This window comes from Camponotus vicinus, unplaced genomic scaffold, assembly GCF_025532165.1.
Source record: "Camponotus vicinus isolate PSW18456_S1 unplaced genomic scaffold, iyCamVici1.0 SCAF_1, whole genome shotgun sequence".
NCBI classification, from domain to species: Eukaryota; Metazoa; Arthropoda; class Insecta; order Hymenoptera; family Formicidae; genus Camponotus; species Camponotus vicinus.
Window position 1 is genome coordinate 37,536,563 of NW_028141945.1, and position 15,676 is coordinate 37,552,238.

At 36.0% G+C, this 15,676-nt stretch overlaps 2 protein-coding genes across 4 annotated transcripts in view; one reads left to right on the forward strand and one right to left on the reverse strand.

Moving 5' to 3' along the window:
- The window catches only part of Hipk (Homeodomain interacting protein kinase), a 129,976-nt gene that overhangs the window by 52,658 nt on the left and 61,642 nt on the right, over positions 1-15,676 (forward strand). The window contains exon 2 of the mRNA XM_083088998.1: positions 9,955-10,073. The gene's annotated coding sequence lies outside the window, so the exon portion shown is untranslated. The remainder of the gene's footprint in view (positions 1-9,954; positions 10,074-15,676) is intronic.
- Positions 496-6,498, reverse strand: LOC145965428 (uncharacterized). 3 transcript variants are annotated; one of them, XR_014436711.1, is made up of 3 exons: positions 5,889-6,498; positions 4,153-4,642; positions 3,333-4,016 (listed from the first exon to the last, which is right to left on the reverse strand). XR_014436711.1 is itself a non-coding variant. In XM_083088968.1 (2 exons), the coding sequence occupies exons 1-2, from the start codon at positions 6,175-6,177 to the stop codon at positions 1,673-1,675; spliced, it is 429 nt and encodes a 142-aa protein (XP_082945094.1). In that variant the 5' UTR covers positions 6,178-6,498; the 3' UTR covers positions 496-1,672. The 3 variants fall into 3 exon arrangements, 2 of the variants coding, with proteins under 2 accessions (XP_082945094.1, XP_082945104.1); XM_083088968.1 differs by lacking the exons at positions 3,333-4,016; positions 4,153-4,642 and adding an exon at positions 496-1,812; XM_083088978.1 differs by lacking the exon at positions 4,153-4,642 and having other exon boundaries at positions 3,341-4,016.

A 15,676-nucleotide genomic window follows, 5' to 3' on the forward strand; every position in this document is an offset into this window, starting at 1 on the left:
AGTTATTTTCGTGTCACCCTATAGTTCACCCCCATACGCATATCGGGACCACCCCGATAGCACGCGTCCAGGTGGATGTTACAGAATGTTCGTTAGAAAATGCGATCGTACTGCTCAGCTGTCTAATTTTCAATTTCGACGATTTTGACTCGTTCTCCACGTGCCGATTCCCTTAGAATGTGTCGATAGAACATCAGATAATATCATTTCGCCTGTTGCTTTTTTAACGTCTATATAATTTATTATTAATTTAAAAGATATGAGGCAATAGCATGAGACAAACATTACAGCAGCAGTATCTGATGCAAAATAACTGCTTTTTTTTAATCGATTAGATTTAATCGATTAGATTTAATCGATTAGATTCTTATCGAATTAGTTTTATAGTACTAACTGAATTAATGAGGAGAAGATGTATTTGCAAAATGCCATAATCATACAAAAAATTGTAATTTTTACATTTCAATACATCGAGTAAATAGTAAAATAGAAAAAGTGATAGTAAAATAGATTACATAATAGGATTACATAATTTTTAATTAGCGAGAGATATATTTATCACAATTATCAATTTTATTTTTTTAAATTATAGCACGTATGTGTTGATACAATATAACATTTTTAAAACATTTTCTAATATATGATATTTTTTTTAACATATATATCGTAAGGATAAGAAAAAAAAAGAGAACAATAGATAGGAATGAAAGCACGATAGTTTATTATTCGCTTAAATGACTAGGTGACTAGAAGGGTGTCCTAATTCTAAAATGAAATGTACATAGGACTTTCTCTTGTCTCTCGACAAAAATGTAACGAGAGTGCGAAGAGATGCGAGTTGATGTTTATAATCAATTAGTCTTTGGAGGCGCTGCATTGTTGCTTCCTCGAGGAAGCAACCGTTTGAAGCTTTCGATGGACTTTCGCCGTCGCAAAAAATCTTTTATGGAGTTTGTTAAAAACTTTTTCGATAAATCATGAGTCTGAATTATCGCGAGAGACACTTTCGATTGGTTCGCTAAAGACAATGATTCATTAATCGTAAAAATTATAATTGAAAATATAGCGATTCTTATATGACAATAAGTCCATCCACAAAAACCTCCAATAAATCATTTGAATTATTTACAAAAAATGATTAATACGTCCGTCACAATTAATCCTACAGAAAATTAATAATTGATCAAAGATAATAATGTTTGAAGGACGCGAGAGAAAATAAATATACAAAATTCAGTAGCGCAAGTAAGTCTGTTCTGCTAAAACGATTATTAAAATGCCATGCACACATGCAGTTTACGCTTATATTTAATTGCTCTGATCATTCCATGTAATATGATATATATTTTAAATTTTTTCTCTCTTTAGTCTTAAAAAAATAAAATTCTCTAATAATATTTTATATATCTTTTAATTCTCTAATAATATTTTATAAAATTCTCTAATAATATTTTATATATCTTTTAATAATCTTTTAATAATAATTTATTAATTTTTTAACATTTTTTTTAAGAGAAAAAAGGCTAATTATTTCGAGCAATTTTTTTCGTCGTTCAAGGACACGTTCAAGTTAACATGGCGATTTTTTCGCTACCGCAGCAAAATAAGAGAAAACCGCATGTGTGCACGGGGGGTCTAAAGATATACGATCGTTTTTGAGATTCGACATTTTCTACGTGGTCTTCGTTATCGTCGCTGTGGTAGTCGTCTTTGTTGTTTTCGACGACTCCACATTTTGTTGCTTCGTCACGTCCATCGAAGTCGTCAGAGGCTTTTTATTCACGTCACATGTTTTTCGAGCTCGCCAGTAATCTGTAACAAAAACATTAAACGGTACTGAGTATAAATAAATAAATATAAACGATGTGTTATTGAAACATCCCGTCACGAAAGTCGTAATAATAATGGTATACAATATAAAAACAAAATTCCGTGAGACGTAATAAAAGCATTCATTCTATTTCGTTCATACGGTGTGAATAGACATCTCTCTATGAGAGAATACGTGGGGCTTCCCGTAACGAATATATTTTTAAGATTCCGTGGCGTATATGAAGTTTAGTGAATCGATCGGGTCATCTCTCATTGCGACGTCGCGTAACCTGTATAAGAGCATCTCGTGCGAAGGAGAAGCACGAAATTTCCACAACAAAGGCTACACACGCAGGAATCGTCTTAGGGGCACTCTATTTTCGATCAGGTAACCACCTGAACACCCTACCCTCGTTTCTTTTTATCCAATTTTTCTTTCTTTTTCTAACTGACAGGTGCGATTTAATATTAACGGTACCAATTCCGAGAGTAAAATCTCCTTGTTTTTTCACGTCTCGATAAAAACGCGAAGAATATAAGACGTACATATTTTGTTACAAAAATCATGAAATAAATAATGAAATATGTGAAAAAGATGATTGAATAACTTGTACCATGCGTTTATATCACGGATGAGATTATAATACGAGACATCATATACTTTATAGCCATAATTTTTTTTCTTAAGAAACTGTGATTTATTGGTCATTCAGTTGAAGTATTAAGAAATATTAACGTTCGCGAAACGGCATAATAAATCGGATCGCGATTCGATCCGGCAAATCGATGAGAAAGGTCGAAAAAAAAAAAATCCACGCAATAACCATATGTTGAGGACATGATCCTTTCTCTCCGCGGTTCTCTCTTTTTGGCAATGGTTCGCCATATGGCGCGCGAAACCGAGCTCTTCCTCGATGAACGTTCATTTTCTCTCTCTTCTCGGTCTCCTTTTCTTTGCGCGTCGCGTTCACAATTTCGCTTGTCAACATCTGTTTCCACGCCTCAATGTGCCGCGAAGTAGATTCTAGGTGCGTCATGGAAGGCTCGACGTTTACCTGTCCATATGTCTCGAAGAGACGAGATTCCGTCTCGAAAATTCTCTTTTGTTCGCGGATCCGACCAGTCCTCCTTCTGGCGCATTTTTCACTCGCAGGAAGGATCTTTTTCGAACTGCTCTCCAACTGCGTCTCCGATTTTGCGGGAGAACCATGCAAACGGAGAGTCTGCTTTAAATCGAAAGGATCCTTTGTCGATTTCTCGTCGCGAGGATCGAGAATGTCAAAGGTTTTCTATTCCACGACGCGGACAGCAATACCGCGATCCGCACCCCTGGTTTCTACGACATGATCCCGCGTTTATTTTTCTTCCCGTTAATCGTAGAAGAAAATAGAACGCTTTTCTGTCGTTTTCCGTTATCCTTGCTATTCAGACAAAATGGGTATAAAAGACGAAAATCCAGAAATCTTTCTTTATTTAGTTTTATATTTATTCTATGGATGTAAAATATTTTATTTTGGATTAAATACAAGAGATGAAACGCATGATGATACTAAAAATAATTTTTTAATAGGTGAATTATTAAGACAAAAAAAGGAATGCGTGAATCAGTGTATTATCACTGAAAAACAGTAAATAGTCACTGATTATAAACAGTTATAAATACAGCACTGATTACAGTGATAATACACTGATTCACTTTTAGAGAGTACCTTATATCTCGTTCCTTTATATCTATTAATTTAATAAATTAATCATTTTCGTCAGTCTGTGAAAATGTCAAATAAGTAAAGGAGTTTGTGCAATTAACGTATACAGTCCTTGTCATATTTGCATCAAACGCAACTTGTTCCAGCAGGTGGTGCGCGACCTTCGAAAGGCCTCGCGCGACACAGTATCGCGTGTTCGCGGGGTCTGATTTAATCGTGGGAAAAGACGTTCCAGTCGTCATGGGCCTGTAGCAAGGGCTAACAGGTGTCGGTGGAAAAAGAGGTGCTGGTTGCATCGTCCCGCTCCGTTGAATTTTCGAGGGTCGTCACGTTCCAGCCCAAGGAGTCACCGTGTAGGGGATTATCAGTGCAAATAGGCATAGGATCTCCTTCGAAGTTGAGAAAATTAATCTTTTCTCCTCGCGCGCGCTACGATTATCTCGCACACGTGTTTCAACGTATCGACCATTTTTTTGGCCTGCGAACCACTTCGAATGCCTATACATGATTTCAAAATGAATATTAGCAATTATTAATAATTATGTGCTTTTGTGGTAGGGTGAATTTTATTTTTATAAGAGAATAAAAATTTCATGGAAATTATTATCTCGGGTAAAGAATATAAAATACATACAATGTTTATCGGTTCGCGTGCAGAAGCATGCAAGGTTTTGCACTTGGTCGAGAAAACATAATGTCCATTGTGCGTTAAAATTCATGCGATTAAATTGAGGAGCAAGCCTAGATGCATCATGCCGGAGGAATCCAAGGAATGCGATCGCGGTTTTCTTTTACTCCTTGGAAATCGGGGCCCTCCGATGACTCACGACAAAACCCTTACAGGTACTTTACGTCAGTCGCCTTAAACGCATGACTCATAGTCGTGATTCACTCTCGATGTTTCGTCCCTAACTGCATTATTACATCGCATAGCGATCATAGAATACCGATCAGCAACTCAAGTCTCTCACGCGATTACGTACCACACGTGTTTACTTATCTTTTCTGATAACACGAGCGTTTTTTTTTTGTAGATATTCGAAAGATGTTGCGTGGGAGAGATGTTTCCCTGAATACGGGAATTGTGAAACAAATCAAGATGCATTCGCTGCAACTCAAATTTTCTAAATAAAAAAAAAACAATTGTATCAAAATTATTATCTTCTTCAATTTAATAAAATATATTAAAATATTCCAGTTGGATTAATTTTTAAAAAGTATATATATTTTATTATATATAGATTATATCTCTGAGAAAAAAAATATATTCATGAAGATAGCAAAAATATATACATTATTTATTTACATTTTCTAAATAATTTTAAAAAATACTTAAAAAAATTTTTTTTTCTTTCTGTAATTCACGGTTAGAGCATATTATCACTATATTATGTAACTGAGCCTATGTAAACAACAGATTATATTTACGACACGAATTCAAATTAATCAAAGAATTCAAGATATAAGAAAGTTTATAAGAAACTATTTATCTCGTAAAAAGTTTCTAGAAAAAAAAACAAGTTTCTAAAAACCACAATACAAATGTTTAATTTAAAAAATGTTTAGTTTGGGCTACCTAGATTATCCCTGCTGGTCTCGTTTATGACGCGTGCTCTTAGCGTAAGAAACGAATAGCCTAACAAGATGAAAGGTTCTCCGAAAGAACGCGTAAGACGGTAGCCGGGAGTACTCAGGCGAGGGATACAGCTATAGAAGTTGGAGGAGGAGAAAAGGCGGAAGATGCGACGAACTTAGAATAAGAAAACAGGTCGAAGCCACGCGACCGGGCTGCGCCTGCGCGTCCGACTTCCCTTTCTTCGGTACGGCTTTCCCGCCAAAAAGTCGCGACTCTACGACGCCACTTTGCACTCTCATTACAACGTCATCCAATGAGCTAAGTGATAGATTATTGTATCATTGTATCGTTGATAATTGTAGAGGAGGTTAATCTTAACACAAGACTTAGCTATTTTTTTTCAATGTATTACATGTCGCAAGTCTTTAATAAATCTTTATTAAAAAATTGCTATGATACTAGAATCACGAATACAATTCGGTTGCATAATTCATCCATCTCAAGGACCATTATAATGGCATGCCGTATATTGAGTTATGTGTAAGAGATATTTTTAGCCCGGTCACGCGCATTAAATTCAAGAACATGGTACTAATCAAAAAAATCGCGAAAAAACCCATCTTCCGCGCCTGATACATGCATTCGTGATAAATTTTTACGTATTGTCCGTTCACAGGGACATATTTATTATCGAATACGCTTTGTAACTCATGCATACGCGAGCATTCGCCTAATTTCCGTCGAGTTAATCAATAAAATTCGCGTGGATATTTTACGAGAGAAATGTTGCTCACCGTGAATGCTGGTCTGCCTTGAATACGGATTACTCCGCTTTTTGTTAGTCGACGGCTCGCTCTTCTCGTTGTTCCGTCTCTGATAATTATTTTCCTTGTCCTCCGAACAGGGATCCACTCCCCATCTTTTGGCAAACTTGCTCCTCTCCGCGTCTAACGCTTCCTGGAACATCTCCATGGTTTCCCGCGGGTCCGGCTTACCGAAGAGGCAGCGTGGTACTCGCGAGGCCATGGTCGTGTTGGGTAACACCGTATAATAGATTTCGCAACAGATCGAAGCTGCCAGCATCTCGGGTTCCTCTTGTATATTCCACCGGATACGTAGTCGAGCTGAGCGGATTCTCAACAATTTGCGTCTTTCGATTCGACCTACTTCCGCAACACTTTGCAACAAATACGATATTATGGAACGTCGATTGTCCTCGTTTCTTCCGTTCAACGTCTTGTGGAAGAACAGAGGAATCTTTGATGACGTAAATTGCGTCGCGCCGTTCAACTTTTCTGTGAAGTTTCCTCCACTCTTCTTGCGCGAAGTCGGCCAAAAACCAACTGGCCAACCTTGATCTTCACCGTTCGACGGTCAGACTTGTTCTGGTAGGATCGTTCGGGATGATGGAGTCAGTCGGCTCAGATCCGTTTGAGCAAAGCCACGAGGTCCGGTAGTCCCCACTACCGGGTGTTGCAATTCAAATCTGATTGGTGCGCCGCGCTGGTTGCGCAGTAAAAATGGCGCGAATCTTCTCTAGCGACGTCTTCGTTGCGCGCACGATGACATCCGTATGCTCGTTCTCTCTCCGCTACGTGCGCTCTCCACGTGTACCCTCACCATCGTTCTCAAGCTCGAAACCGTCCAACGGATTATGCTAAGCGATCTCTCGGCCTTGTGGTAGGAAAGAGCGCGCGCGCCATGAAGCGTACCTTTTATCTTTTTTTCTAAGTAGCGCGATGTATAGAACGATCACGATCGCGGTTCGAGCATGCTGCGATGTGATTCAAGACTCTCTCTCTCTCTCTCAGATCTTCCTTTCTCTCATCTAATTTCTTTCCGGTTACGCTATTGCGTCTGATGAATCTTTCGAGTGTGCGAAAAAAAATTTTATTATTTTCTTGCAAATTGTTTCATCCATTCACTTCAATTTACTTCTTTAAATCTCTCACATAGATAAAATAATTTATATTTTTATATACATATTACGTACATATTGAAATTTGTTATTTTACTTAATGTTTTTTTTTATCAGATTTTATTTAATTTTTCATCAGATTGAAATTTGTTATTTTAATTAATGTTTTTTTTTATCAGATTGAAATTTGTTATTTTATTTAATGTTTTTTTATCAGATTTTATTTATTTTTTTTTATATCAGACATTAGATACAACTTGAGACTATATGTGTGAAGCTAATGTAAAAAGTTTATCATCTTTCTACTAAAGATTTAGTGAGTTTTTTTTAATTAAATGATATTTTTTAGAAAGGTTTGTACAAGAGGAATAGAAATGATTTAGAGATCGCGTAAGCGTGCGTACCAATGAGACTGTAGGACAATTCACCCAATTGTTGTTGGCACGATTCTGCCTCGAGCATTTTTGCGGGAAGTCGGGTGTTCTGTAGCAAGAAGAAAAAACGGTCGTCCGAGCAGGTGGAGCAGCCGGAGAACGAGAGGGAGAGAGCAGAGTGGAAGCAAGTCCCAGCCAGAAAATCGCTCTTCGAGACGCCGCAATCGTTTTCTCGAGCACATAGAACTTTCGGATAAAACGTGACTTACGAACAGGCCAGTATAACGATCACAATCGTGCGGTTTTCATATCATTAGACTCGCATGTCATGAAGGATACATCGCATTATACGTCTGATTTTAGCATTTTTTTATAAAATCAAGATTTCCTTGTTTTTTATTAAATTTACTCGTTGAATCGCCTTTGAATTGGCGATTTAATATCTTAATCATAATTTTTATATTTTTTATTACGTTTTTTATATATTCTTCGCCAACACCAGATATTATGTAACAGGTCAAGGTGATTCAATGTAATAGGACTGCCCATTCTATACAGAACATTCAAAATGTAACAATCAGAAAGACCAAGGCAAGGTCTCACCTTTGACTTTCACACGTAAATTTTATTTCCTTGAAGTCTCTTTTCATCAAAAATCGATGAGATTACGATTTTATTCGATTTCTTGGAAAAACAAAACCGGTCGGTGTCATAAATGCAATTAGTCAACCATGAATTTGCATTTCCTCTCGACAAGATCTGTTTCTCTTGCACTTTTCAAAGATACTGAAAATTTTCAAAAGAGATTATCGCTAAAATTATTTTATACTCGAGATAAAATTTTTTTTATTTCGAAAATGCGTAGAATAAACGTACAAATATAGTACAAAATTTTGCATAATTGATGTACGTTCTTGTATCTGTATATGTACGTTCTTGTATCTGTATAAAATTTTTTTTATTTCGAAAATGCGTAGAATAAACGTACAAATATAGTACAAAATTTTGCATAATTGATGTACGTTCTTGTATCTGTATATGTACGTTCTTGTATCTGTATAAAATTTTTTTTATTTCGAAAATGCGTAGAATAAACGTACAAATATAGTACAAAATTTTGCATAATTGATGTACGTTCTTGTATCTGTATATGTACGTTCTTGTATCTGTATAAAATTTTTTTTATTTCGAAAATGCGTAGAATAAACGTACAAATATAGTACAAAATTTTGCATAATTGATGTACGTTCTCGTATCTGTATGCAAGTCCGAGTGGGCGATATGCAGATGAATCCTCGAGGGGTAGGAGGGACATAAACGCGCCACTGTGCGCACGTACATAAAATAAAGCGTAACGCACGCTGCCGCGAGATTCGAAGACGTGCAATTATAAGCATACCGGATGGATTGTAACGCAACTTGGTCGAGTCACGCTTCGCTATATCACGGCTGGCCGCATGATGGGGATAAATTCGACCGTTACAGAAATGCATCACAGCGCAATGCGTCGGGCGTGGACGCGTGTGCGTGCATATGCGCATCGCGCGTCCTCTCTCGTACGCCCAGCACGAACAGGTGAACACCATGACCAACTATAGCCAGCGCCCGTAACAATCATTAGGCTTGTGATTGCTTCTTGAGATTTTTTTCGGCGTAATATCCACGCTGGTTCGGTTATTATTGCTGATTATTGCGCGGTTTGCCCCGTAATTGCTTCCCGACATGATATCGAATGCAACTCGCGAGATTGCCGACGATTATCAGTTCCATACGTGGAACATACTTTGTTAGAAATGCACGCGTGATTCCGTAAAGATTTAGAAAATTAAGCAATTTGTTTTTTAAATCTTTACGCGGATATTAATATAAATCTCGACGTTATTCTCCAGCGTGTAAATCCCCCGTTTCCTTCGCTCTTGTTTCGACACAACCGTTGGATCTCCGAGGAAATGCCGACTTCCTTCTTGTTTAAACACGGGAACATCGATATCCGTGGGGGATTTTGAGTTTCGAGTACCCGCGCTCCCCATCGGTCTCCCACTTCCGGTCCTGGTCAAGCAGACCGGAACACACGGGGTCCCTGAGTACACCGTGACGTCAGAACATCGTCGAAAATTAGGGAGGAACTTATCTGCAGGGGTTCCACGCCAGGATGTAGTTAATGCTGCGACTTTAACTCGTACTAAAGACGATTACTGACCCGATCATTTTTCACGGTTATGAGCAGTCTAATGAAGGACATGCTCACGAGGTACGCGAACCGATTTTTGAAAATGTCATTCTATATTTTACCGTTGTAACGTTGATCCCTTAATTTATTTTTCTTTGATACTTTTATGCGATAAACTGATATAAAATATGAAAAATATGAAAAAAAAGAGTTAATAAATTATGCTGTTATATTTTTCAAATTAATTTTATAATAGCATTTATATTCCACAAAGTTTATAATTACCAACATTTATAAATTGAGAAATATAATTTTTATTTTTAGAATGTATCAGTGTTTGTTTCTGTATTGGACGTATTTTTTAAACTAATATTTGCCATGCATGTTTCTGTTTGCAGGCACGACCGCTATGAAAGAAGGCGTCTAGTGAAAAGATGATCAGACAGCTGATACCAAGGAAGAAGAAAGAAAGCGAGAAACATCGAATGGAACGAGTCAAAAAATCGCGAAGAATAAGGTAAGAAAATTTGAAACTCTACCCTTTGGCTATCGACGCGAGCACCTGGGCAGCATATGTGCCAAATATAAAAGAACGAACGCGTCTCTGCGGACCGATCATTCTCTCTTCCTCTCTCTCTCTGTTTCCTCGCAAATTTTGTGTCTGCTTGGAAGGTCCTGAAAATTTTGCGGAATCATCGATGCGTCCCGCGCGGTTTTTTTTCCAGCATCGAAATTAACGGGAGCACACCGCGTGTCGGTCGATGATCAGCTGTTAGCTGTGATTGTTGCTAACCGCATATTACTCTTTAGATAACGTCAGATTTATAGAAGCGCACAGATTTATAGTAAAATCTTGAGTTTACTAAATTCTTATTAGTGTCAGGACTGATATTTTGTGACAATTTGACTTTTTTTAATAATATAATAATATTAAGTTTATTAAACATATTTATCAGAGAGAGAAAATCTGTTATGATAATTAAAATTATTAAACAAATAATTTAATATCATTAAGTTCAACAAAAAAATTAACATTATTAAATATTATTTAATATTAAACTTAATTATTAAACTCAACAATATTAAATTATTTATTTATTAATTTTAATTATAATTATAATAATAGATTTTCACTTTAATAAATATGGAGTATATTTTCAAAATTAAAAGACAATTACTATGAAGGAAAGAATTTCTATGATATTTGAAGTTAGCATTATTCTTTTATTAATTAGATTTTTTTATTAAAGATTTTCATTAATCTTATATCTCGTGACAACACATTAGACGTTGTACTGACGTGCACCTAGACTCTAGGAAGAAAAATCGTGCAGGAAGGAGCAAGACGAGGGGTAGAAAGTGGACAATAGGGTTCGTGTTTGCAACCACCTGTACTCGCAGGTAGACGAAAGCATGTGTGAGGAAACAAGGCCGTCTTTTCTACGCGTACGTTTATATCAAACGGCGAAAACAAACAGAAGCTGTCGCGTGGGTTTCTCGTGGCTGCTTTTGCGTAGAAATTTGATATATTCAGCTAGTGTTTCATCATCTGCTACCATAAAATGCCCGGTGCGCGCGTTAGAGACGCGATTATCTCTTGATTTCTCTCATAAATGTCTTAACGAATATATTTTAACGATATATTTTGAATTCCTTGGAATGAAAATTTTTCTTGTTCGAGAACGCGATAGAGTTCAGCATTCCAGACGTCTGTAGAGCGTCACGTTTGTCATAGACGAGGATAAGTGGTGAAGGATGTATACGCAAACAGCTGCCATTGGGTTGCAGATGCTCTGAAAATTCTAAAATTCTAACCACGTCGTAAACAACCATGAAAGTTTACGACTGTGTCTGCACGAAAAGCTACCGTCTTTTGCGTGCAAAAATCATCATTTCCAAAAGATTGGAAATTTGATTGCTTTAAAAAATAATTCTTACATAATTGAATTAGTATATTAATAACACATCAATTACACATCAATAACACATTAATAAATTTTAAATCATATAGCAAAAGGATAAATTATAGTACTTTCTCTCTTTCTCTCTCTCTTTCTCTCTCTCGTGTATTCGCGTCTTTAAAAAAAAAAATCTGTTCTATAATAAATATCTGTTTTATCATTTGTTCTGTTACAGTCTCTTGAACTATATTATTAATTATTTAGTTATTTAATTATTCAGATTATATTAATAATATTTAATAATTTAATTTATAGCTAACGGGATATTATTATTGCTTCAAAAAAATCAATAAAATGAAGTGACTTTATCAATATTCTTAGAAGTATAATTAATTTAAATTTAGTTAAATATATGCACTATAAACATAGGTTTCTCCTATCCATTATGCCGATGTATCAATTAATCTAACAACGGCTAACTGATGCATCAACTGATTACCGTATATATTAAAGGTTAAAATGCGGTAATTGATGTTTATTCGCAGCGCAAAAATCGTGCGTGCATCGAAGCGAAGGGAAACGTTTAACACAGGATGTTGCTCTACACTTTGTGTCCCGCGTGTGTGTATTTCAGCTCTTTATTTCTCTCCTTGCTGACGCATGCCGCGCGATGCAAAGACGTGGAAAAATTGTCGGTTAGAAATTAACCACTTTTCTGAACGAGCGAGGATGTGTAGTGACATGAGCGACGAAGCTCAAGGTTGGCATCGCAATTTCAGTCAATTTAGACCTACGATACAAACTATAAGCATTTACATCTCTACGATCTCTGTAATTTGCACGCTTCTTATAGATATCGAATTAATAATTGGCATTTCTTTCTCTTTCACAGGATGTGAACATTCTTTGGTAGCTTCGTATTCGAAATATCTGAACAAAGATTGCTTACATCTCGTTTCCCTAATTATAGGAGGGACTATTTTACGAACTGTTGTTAAAAGTAATCGAAAATTCAGTGTCTTAAATATGTATATATTATTATTCATGGGTGAAAAGAAATTTGATTGTGATAATACATTTCTGCAACACAAGTAAATATAATAATATTTCACTATTTATTAAGAATTATATTTATTATGATATATATTAATATTTATTATTAATTTTTATGCAACAAATAATAGTTCGAGATAGAAAATCATAATAAATCTTAATAAATAGTGACATATATTTTGGGAAAGAGATGCTGGTGATCAAATAGTACGAATACTCTGGTGCTTTTTTATGTCATCCTTGTATTGTATAATGAATGTGAATGATAATTGCGCGGTTTTTACGAATCCCGAGCTCAAACAAATATTAGGGGTGCTTCGGAAAGTTAGATTTGTGCGGTAAGGGAAGAGAAAGGAGAAAAAACGTACTAACAAGACTTGAACAATGCGGGAGGAAGGCGTGACGACGAGCCTTACGAATCTCCGCCGATCCAGCTGCTCGTACCTACATTTACCGTCGACCTTTCGAAGCCTCCACCTCCGCGCGATAGTTCGTTCAGATAGTCTGAATGCCGGCAGATCTACCGCTGCCCCCGTTGGAGAGGGTGGAACAGCTGTTTCGCTCAATAAGAGGAGATCCTGAATCGTGAATATTTAAAGATCCTAGTATCCTACATTCTACATGCTTTCAATGAACTTTTTAACAGTAGTCGCTGGAAACAATGAAATACGATGGGATTAGATTATCTTATAAATTCGTATTCAAATAAACTTTTATGAATTAGAAATTTGTCCTTAATTATTTAGCAATATATTTAGCATTTATACTAAATACTTTTGATAGGATTTGTCCTATGCAAAAATTTTAATTATTTTCATAAAGTGTTGGCTAGTAAGTTTTAAAAAGTAAGTAAAATTCATGGGTGAAAAAAAGGAAAAATCCCACCAAGCACGCTGCTCAGTTATGCTGACCAGATAGGATAGCTAGATAACTGAAAGTAATTGAATTGTAAAATAGAAGTGGGATGTTTCGTAGCTTGTTTGCATATATCGAGTCACGTCATAATTTTTAAAAACTAAAATTCTTGCCTCAAAAATAAGAGAATTACTTAAAAAAAAACTTTTAAAATTTTTAAACGAAAACAATTTAATAACAAAATATTAATTTGTGATTCTTTACATTTTTTTACGTTTTAATTATTTATTTACACGTGAAGAAAAAACAATGAATTCTCGAAAAGCTGTAAGATTTATATTCAAAGGTTAACGTTCCAATATGTGCCAGATGTCGGGAATAATTAAATTGCTGTCACGAAAGATCCCCGTTCCTCTCATCATTTTAGCGTAACCAAGTTCTCGTATTTCTACGGTCGAAACAGGAACAGGAAGAACACGTCCCCTTGAGTGAGAAAAAAAACTATGGTTCAAAGAGGAACCATCTTGTCGTGTGGGCACAAAGTAATTCGATCTTTTGGATAGTTTTACGGCCTCTATCGATATTAATTGTAAAGTTATCTTGATACTTTAAAAGATGTGCAAATAAAAAAGATATATAATCAAAATATAAAATTTAAAAACGAAAAAAGAAGAATTATTGGCGCAATATTTGTAATGAATACATATATTTATTATACATCAAAAAGGAGACGAACAAAGTTACGCCAATGATTAATTTTAATAATATTTCCAAAAAACTATCAAAATTTTTATGCTCGAAGTTGTGAAATGTTTTAAACATCATTTAACAGATCATACATATATATTTCTTGACTGCGGAAACAAGATGAAAAAACAAACCTTGCACGAATTTTTCCGCCGCGTTGAACCGCGCGTCCGCTCGCTGCAGCGCGCAATTGCAACGTGTGTGCATTTTAACGATAGGTCTGAGACGGAAAATAGTCGGAATAACCGTTGTCACAGATAAGTCTCACAGACTCCTGGGAACGCGATTCCCGCCAATTTCTCGACGGGTGCTCGAGGCGGTGTAACGGCCGTTGGTCCGAGATGCCTCGAAAGTGGCAGGTGCAACTCGGGCCTAACTTCATTAAACATAATCCCATCTGCGCCCTCATACTTCCAAGACGTCTCGTGGCCGCCGTAACTTTTCGAGGACGATAGAGAGAGATGAGAAGACAGGAGCCTTAGCAACTCCGCTTGGCATATATATGTATTTTCTCCCTTTTTTTTTATCTTTGCTCGCAAGACAAGCAGATTGACTGGTCCAATGGGAGCTGCTTAAAACTATACACCCCGCGTGACAATAATTGAGATACTGTGACAGGTGCTTGCTCTCGATGCAACAAGGAAAAAATGATTTTAAGAAACAAGGAAACGCATTTTTGTGAATACGATGACGTATTTATAGCTAATTTAAATTTAGCGCAATGAAAAATTGTTGGGGCTTTCCGCGTTTATTAAAGAAAACATTTTGTGTGTACTCTTGAAAAGAAATACTGGACACTTTCTATTTTATTGCAGAATTAAACTTATAATTAAATTTATAAATGTATTCAGATCTAATCCTTCTCCTTTTACGTTAAAGGAGAAGGGACTTGTTTATCATTTCCCAGCAGAAATTTCCAGACTTTTTTATTACAAAAGAAAAGTGATGATGCGTTTTTAAGTAAATAAATGTCATGAAATTTTGAAAGAATAAGGAAGAAGTAAAACTATTTAAACAAGCCAGTTAAACAAACAAATTGTTTAGTAAATATCGTCAGGGTTTTGAGAGAAAACGAATCGGTTATCTTCGGTTAAGTAAATTGTTTTTTGGAAGGAACAGTAAGCCACGTGGCTGGTTCTTCTGGCACGCGCGCCTGGTCTTTTAGGCTCTCGAGATTTATTAGTTTTAGGATACTCTCTACTCAACTCGAAGGAAAAGGATCGGCCGGAACTTGAAAGTAAATAATACTCATTTAGTATCCGCACTTCTCGGTTAACATTAGTTCGATTTACAGACAATAATGCGTATCATAATGATCAGCCAAGTGCAATTGTATGCAAAAATGTAATTGTGTGCAAAACAATGAAATAAGAGAGAAAGAGAGAGAGAGAGAGAGAGAGAATATTTACATATATATAAATATTCATTTCCCTCTCTTTCTCTCTCTCTCTCTCTCTCTCTCTCTTTCTCTCTTTCTCTAAATATATATATCTTATAATTTATACTTCCCAATAATTGAATTGTAGTGATTTTGTAAATAGTAAATATATTTGCTATAATTCAG

Excerpts from the sequence above, each read along its gene's own strand:
- LOC145965428 (XM_083088968.1), bottom strand. The coding sequence starts at position 6,177 with ATGCTGGCAGCTTCGATCTGTTGCGAAATCTATTATACGGTGTTACCC. Across the intron at positions 1,813-5,888 it reads AAGGCAGACCAGCATTCACG|ATTACTGGCGAGCTCGAAAA; the intron begins GTGAGCAACATT and ends TTTTTGTTACAG.